Source organism: Delphinapterus leucas, chromosome 6 (assembly GCF_059928025.1).
Source record: "Delphinapterus leucas isolate spDelLeu-1000000601 "Yukka" chromosome 6, BTC_Dleu_Yukka2, whole genome shotgun sequence".
Lineage (NCBI taxonomy): Eukaryota > Metazoa > Chordata > Mammalia > Artiodactyla > Monodontidae > Delphinapterus > Delphinapterus leucas.
In genome coordinates, this window is record NC_143134.1 from 88,337,198 (window position 1) to 88,344,448 (window position 7,251).

At 50.8% G+C, this 7,251-nt stretch overlaps 1 protein-coding gene across 1 annotated transcript; it reads right to left on the minus strand.

Moving 5' to 3' along the window:
* Nucleotides 1-80: 80 nt before the first annotated feature.
* On the minus strand, nucleotides 81-3,637 carry ARHGEF39 (Rho guanine nucleotide exchange factor 39). Its single transcript, XM_089913390.1, is given in 10 exon segments — nucleotides 81-295; nucleotides 297-337; nucleotides 340-376; nucleotides 901-1,130; nucleotides 1,292-1,420; nucleotides 1,672-1,742; nucleotides 2,342-2,460; nucleotides 2,722-2,842; nucleotides 3,107-3,201; nucleotides 3,413-3,637. Coding segments are annotated over 10 exon segments (1,062 nt in total). The 5' UTR covers nucleotides 3,551-3,637; the 3' UTR covers nucleotides 81-214.
* Nucleotides 3,638-7,251: the final 3,614 nt, after the last annotated feature.

Here is a 7,251-nt window from a genome sequence, read left to right on the forward strand (position 1 = left end):
TATTCCTGAGGCCACCGTCATGCCGGCCTTCAGGGCACAGAAACCCCTTTTCTCATATTGCATAGCTGAGATAAAAAGCCTTCTCCAAAAAAGAAAAAACTTTACTAAAATCCTGTGGGAAAATAAATTATAGAAACTACATACAACATAAAAATAGCTGGTTCAGCTGAGGTTCAGTTGGGTCAGGTTTGGTGTCCGGATTCTCAAGAGCTGGTCAAATGACATGGCGTGTCTTGGTCTCACGCAAACACAGAATGACCCTTCTCAAACCGTGAAGAGTCTGTGTTTCGTTAGTACTGAAGAAGATTCCTTTGTACTCCCGACTCTGAGGTATCCTGGACTCGAATTTGTAAGATTCCTCTAGTTCTTCTGGCTGCTGTGGAGAGAAGATAGTTCAGGCACTGGCACGAGCACTCTATTCTGACAAAACCACCCAGGGTGTTGGATGGAGGAGTGGGGTGAGGGGTGCGAGTGAGTTCCACACGTGAGAGAGGCCCCAAACTGCTGCCTCCAGCTCGTGGGCCTCACCACAGCACTCTTCTGAAGGAAAATAACTTACCTGCTGGCCAAAGTCAGACTGCGGTACCAGTGCGACAGCTCCTCCTGGTCTGTGGACATAAGCAGTAGCTTCTCGTGGGGAAAGGACAGCTAGGGAGAGACCACCTCTTAGCACATGGCTTAGAAATGTCCAGCCTTAAGCTAAAGGCCCTGCTGTTTCCACTGAGGTAATTTAGGGCTGAAGTGAGAACCAGGTATGAACCCCAAGCCCTACTGTGCTCTCGATGTAGGTGGCTCAGTTCCTGTGAGGGGGCCCAGGCCTAGGAGATGAATGGTGCACAGGCACTTGAGGTATATGTTGGGCCTCGCCTACCTCACCTAGGGCTCTCGCCTGTTACTTACGCTGAGCAGTCCACCACAGGGGCCTCCTGAGTGGCCAAAGACCCTGTGGAGTTGACACTCAGCCATGGGGTAGAGGGCCTGGCAAGCAAAGGTGCCACTCTGCAGCAGATGCAATGGAGGTCGAGGCTTGGCCATGAGGAGTGCATCAGAGAAGAGGAAGAACATTCGGGGCCGAGGCTCCCCTCGGGGAGGCACCACCAGCAGCCAACCCTGGCGTAGGAACCAGCGACCTGGGGGATGGGAGAGCTGTTATTCTGGTGCAGCTTCAGGACCGTGATGCACGGAATAGAAGGAAAGGGAGGCTGAGGAAATGGGGGGTATGTGCTGGCAAAAGAGAGGATGGGGGTAGGAAAAGGGCAGTTTGAGGATTGAGGGGAAGCACACAGACTACCTGAGATAAGCCCCTTTGCCTGCCGTCCACTGAGCAGAGCCTGGACACGCTGGAGGTGCTGGTCATTCTCCTGTTTCTGACTGATGGTGTGGACTCTCTGGGCAGTATCACTTATCCGCCGGGCAGCCCCTGGAATAATATTCCATGCCCCACTCCCAACACAACTTTGACTTTGGGTGAATGGTGGTGGTGAAAGACAGGCTATTCCAGAGAGGACTAGGGTCAGAGTCTAACTTCTTGAAGAGTATGTAGGGCAATAGGAACATTGTATACAAGTCATTGGAAGATAGGGGCATATCAGACATTGTTGGAGGTCAGAACCAGAAATGGATACAAGAGAAGCAGTCTCCAAGGACTGCTGTGGAGGAGCAAGAACATACTTGTGAGCTGTTCATGGTCAGGGCTGTTGGGACCTGTGTTTTCAGCCAAAGCAATGGCAAGATTCTCATACCTGGAATTAGACAGTTGGAAGTTATGAGGGGAAGTAGAGCTGGGCAAAATTTCCTCTGCCTGACACACAGATCACCCCCTGTACAAACTTCAGTTGCAAAGCCAGGAAAGACCTACTTGTGGCTCTTTTATCCCCCTCTTTCATCTGAGACTCAGAGCCTGGGTTCACACCACATGGCCCTCTTCCATTGCACATTGAAGAGTCAGAGGGGCAGAATGACCAAGGTTCAGGAGGCCAGATCCCAAGGTGAAAGTTAATCAACTTAAGGAGGATGCTACAGACAACTAAGTTCTTAACTCATCCGCAGGGACAAATTCTAAGCTAGGCGAGCCTTTCATCTCCAGAAACCCTGTTGCTAGCCTTATTACAGGCCCCTTACTTCAGTGTAAGTTCCACAATCCCAGCTAAGGGCCTGAGGCTGCACAGCCCAGGTACTCCAGTGGGTTCACATTTACTCTTGCAAAAAGTTTTTGGGAGCAATTTGTCCCAGGAGAGACACAGTGGGACAAATCCCATGGAATCCCACAAAGCTGAGAGCAGCAATCATACAGACTCAGAATTCTAAGAGAAGTTGGCTGAGTCAGGGTGAGGTCACTCACTGCTGGAGCCTCTGCAGAGGCAGAGGGAGCAGGTCCTGGAGCTGAAGGCCCGCAAACTCAGGGCGACCTTCCTGAAGTCGCACAAACCTCCGGAAACGTTTGTTCTTCTTTAATTGCTCCTAGAGTGACGGGGAAAGAGTTGGCAGCAAGGAGAGAAGCCTCTCCTACTATTGTATTCTTCGGTGTACACATCCCCAGCCCTCAGGAAGCTGTGTGCTCCTGAGAGAACCCCGTCTCCCTACAGGGAACTTAGTACAGAGCTGGACACCCACAGGGCTCTATAAATGCAGGAACAGTATAAATGAAGTTTGGGTCTGCAGATGAAGAGGCAATGTATGGAGGAAGAGGGGAAGGAGGACTTGAGGTCATCTTCAGGTTACCTGCAGGGTGGTCCGGGACTTCTCAGCGTTGGCAGCAAATTGGGTGTAGAGCTCCAGGTGGGGGCAGAAGCCCTCCAGCCCCTGTCCCCAGCGCCCTCCTTCGAGGTAGGGAAGCAGCTGTCTGCGTAGGTCAGGACAATAAAAGAGCAGCCCAAGAACTACTCAAGCACCACCTCTTTTAATTCTCCTACCCCTGCCCCGGAGGTAGTGCTATTACCCCATTTTACGGGTGGAGAATTGGGGCAGATTAAGGCACTGGGCCAAGACCACAAGTGAGGTAACTGGCAGACTCCGAATGTGAACCGGGGTCGCTCCGACTCTGAGCTCCGTGCACTGCCAGAGGCCAGAGCTCTCCCTCCTCTCTTCCCACGCCCCTTCTACTCACTGGCTGGCGCCGTAAATGAGCTCCCAGGGCCCAAACAGGGCCTGGCGCTCTGGTGGTCGCAGGGTGCCCTTGGCTCTCAGAATCCCCACGAAGTACTGCGGAAGGAGAGAATACCGGTATGCAGTCCGCAGAAACATGAAGCCAGTGCCAAGGCGCCGCTAGAAACTGTGTAAGTCGGCCTGAGGTCCCTACGTGCAGGCGTCCAGGTCAGGACCCACGGTACCCCAGTCAGGGTCACCGACCTCGTAGGGGCCCTCTCACACCCTGGGGTCCCCGCCCCTACGGGAGGGTGTGCGGGCCCCGCACCGTGGCCACCAGACCCAGCTGTTCCTGGTAGCGCCGCTCGGTCTCCAGCAGCTCCCGGGCAGTGCAGGCGCGTTTCCGCTCCCAACGGGCACGCTGCTCTTGCACCGGGCACCGTACGCTGGGGCGCGGGCTTTCCATGCCGGACTGAGGGGTCGGCACTTCCAGCCGCAGCCCGCCGGAGATTCAAATCCCAACGGCTCAGAGGGCGGGGCCGTGGAGGGGAGCGCGCCCTCTGGCGCCTAGAGGCTGCGCGCAGGACGGAGCATGCGCAGCTGCAAGCTGAACCGCATCAGGTCACCGCCAGGGCGGCGCTGCCGGTGTGCGGCACCTTTAGGGGCAGGGCAGGTTGGGGCAAGTGGGTGGCCCTCCTTTGAGTAGCACTAAGTTGGGGCAGCAGCGTGGACTTTGAGTCAGGAGAGTTGGGGGTTTAGACGCAGGCAGGGTCGCAGTGCCCCACCTGTAGAATTAAGATTCTGTCCGGGACCCATGCCAGACACCGGGGTCCAGTTGTCCCCAATGCTTTTATTACTAGGAATCCTCACGGGTCACCAGGTTTTGAATATTTTGGCCCCCGGAAAAGTTGATAGGCTTTAAGTCACTAACTTGCTTTCTCTTTCCATACTGATCCAAAACCTGATAGCCAGTTAGCTTCCGGTCAGCAAGTGTCAATAACTAACATGGTGGGTCGGAATTGCTGTAATTCTGGCCAAAAGCTTAGAGTTGATAAGTCTGTATTACCTAGTCCAGAGATAAAATGTACCAGATTTTCTTTACTTAGTTAGGTCTTTTTGAAAACTGGCAATAGCCTTGGAGAGTAAATTAGCAGTGCCATTTTGTCAGTATGCATGAGATATCTTAAAATGTGCCTACTCTTCTAACCCAGCAATTCCACTTCTAGGAATGCATCCTAAAAACTAGATATGTGGACAAAAACATATGTACTAGGATGGGTGGCAAGATGTTGTAACAACAGAAAACTGGAAATCACTTAAATGCCCAATGGTAGAGAATTGGCTGGGAAAATTATGGTAGAGCCATTTGAAGAATAATATGAAAGCATTAATGATGTAAAAAAGCTATCAATATGGGAAAACACATAGTATATTGCCGAGAGAAAAAAAGTAGGCCATAAAACTGTGTACATATGATCTTATTTAGGTAGTATAACATAGCTATGACTGGAAGGATAAACAATCAAAAGGTGATTGTGGCTTTTATCTCTGGGTGATGGGATCAAAGATAATTCATTCAACAAATATTTATTACGCACCAAATCTGTTCCAGGCACTGGCCCACTGAGGGGGTGAATGGGATAAATAGGGTGACTTTTAAAATTCCCTTATACTTTTCTGCTTTTTCCAAGTTTTCTGCTTGAGCATGCGTGCATTACTTTGTAATTAGAAAAAAAATGCTATTAAAAAGCAAAATGTTAGAAACTTTAGACCCCATTCCTACCACTGAGGACTCCTAAGAATCTGGGCCCGAAGCCAAGAACCAGGGTATTGTCAGGATTCTGAGGTCGCCTCTAGCTCTCTGACATTCTAAGTATGCTGAGGAAGGAGAAATGCTGGACTTAGATCAGGGAAAAACTTGAAGGGCTCGATGGAAGCAAGAGAGAGTTTGGGTCAGACTGTACCTTGGATGGGTCACAGGGGAACTGGTGATGCCACATAGGTGGAGGACTGACTACACTGTCTCAGGTGAATGTGGGACAGTCCACACTAAGAGCTCAAGGGTGGAAGGGGGCAGATAATCTCATGACAATTGGTATCACCATGAGCCCAGGTAATGGGAACAGAGCACACTCCCAGGGTGCAGTCAGTGATGGGTGTGTTTGGGTATCCTGCCAGTGTGCGAATGTGCTTTAGGTGGATGGAAGAGGACAGGGGAATAGAGCCTGCTGTGAGCTCAGGTTGGGAAGTCACTCAACTTTTGAGGAAGAAGAGGGCAAAGCTGAGCAAGACACAGTGAGGACACTTGGAGACAACTGATTCCCTGGGGACCAAGTGTCCCACAGAGCAAGTCAGGCACACCATATTCTGCCCGCAGCTCTCCCCTAAAGCCAAAGGAAAGAGGGGCCAGGGAAGACGGTTAAGAATCTGCCTGCCAATGCAGGGGACACGGGTTCGAGCCCTGGTCTGGGAAGAGCCCACATGCTATGGAGCAACTAAGCCCATGTGCCACAACTACTGAGCCTGTGCTGTAGAGCCCCTGAGCCACAACTACTGAAGCCCGCGCGCCTAGAGCCCGTGCTCCACAATAAGAGAAGCCACCGCAATAAGAAGCCCTCGTATCTCAGTGAAGAGTAGCCCCCCACTCAATACAATTAGAGAAAGCCTGCGCGCAGCAGCAGCAAAGACCCAACGCAGCCATAAATTAATTAATTAATTTAAAAAAAAATTTAGGGCTTCCCTGGTGGCGCAGTGGTTGAGAGTCCGCCTGCTGATTCAGGGGACACGGGTTCGTGCCCCAGTCCGGGAAGATCCCACATGCCGCAGAGCGGCTAGGCCCGTGAGCCATGGCCGCTGAGCCTGCGCGTCTGGAGCCTGTGCTCCACAACGGGAGAGGCCACAACAGTGAGAGGCCCGCCTACCGCAAATAAATAAATAAATAAATTTTAAAAATAAAAATAATTGGGGGGGTGGAATTCCCTGGCAGTCCAGTGGTTAGGACTCAGCGCTTTCACTGCCGGGGGCCCAGGTTCAATCCCTGGTCAGGGAACTAAGATCCCACAATCCACCTAGCTCGGCCAAAAAAAATTTTTTTTTCCTCTGTCCTTTAATTACCCTCAACCTCTGCTTTCAACTCACTGGAGAAGCCCTAGGGATGCTTTGAATAATAATTACCAGTCATTCTACAAAAATTAAATGCCTCTCACGCACCAGGTCTTATGCTAGGCATGGAGATGAAATGGGGGACAAGAGAAATGTGACCCCTGCCCTTATGAATGCTTTTAATCCAGCATGACACACATGGTAAGGAGTCACCATAAAGTGAGATACACGTTACAAAGGAAATATAGGCTTCTATGCATGCAGGAGTGAAGGGACTGGCCCTAGCCTAGGAGTCAGGGAGGCTTCTTGGAGGAAGTAACATGTGAACTGAAGGATGCCAGGAGGATAAACAAAACAAAACCTGGCTAGGCAGGGCCGGCGATGTGGGTGCAGTGGACAGAGAGACAAATAGCATGGATAAAGGCTTGGAGATAAAACACACATGCACAGGCATGCAATGCATTCAAGGAACTGCTATAAGTTTAATAAGACTAGAGCACAGATTGCAAAGGAAAGAGTGATGAGAAAGGAGACTGGAGAGGTAGACACAGGCCAAACCATAGAGGGAATTTATATCAGTAAGACTGTGTCACAAGTAATCATAAATCAAAGTGGCTAAACAATAAGATAATTTATCGGCTCATGCAACTGAAATGTCCAGATACGGGGCAGGGTGGGGGGGACTTGGGTTAGCTTAATCCAGCAGCTCAGTCAAATCACCAGGGGCTGCTTTCTACCATTCTACTCTGCCTTCCATGGTTTTATCATCTTAAGGCTGGCTTCCATTGGGGTTACAAGGTGGCTGCCCACAGTTCCAGAGGCTGTGTGTTTCCTCATCCATGTCTGGACAAAGTGAAAGTGAATTCCCTCAGTTATCAAATACTTGAGACAGGGAGCTTCACTCTGACTGGACCCACCTAGGTTGCAAACCCATCAAGGAGAACAGGGCAATGGCAGCCCTCTGAAGGCCATGTCAAGTAGTACTATGGACTTTATCCTAAGGGCAATGGGAAACATTCAAAGGTCTTAAATAGGGAGTGAGATTATATGTGCATTTTAGAGAGA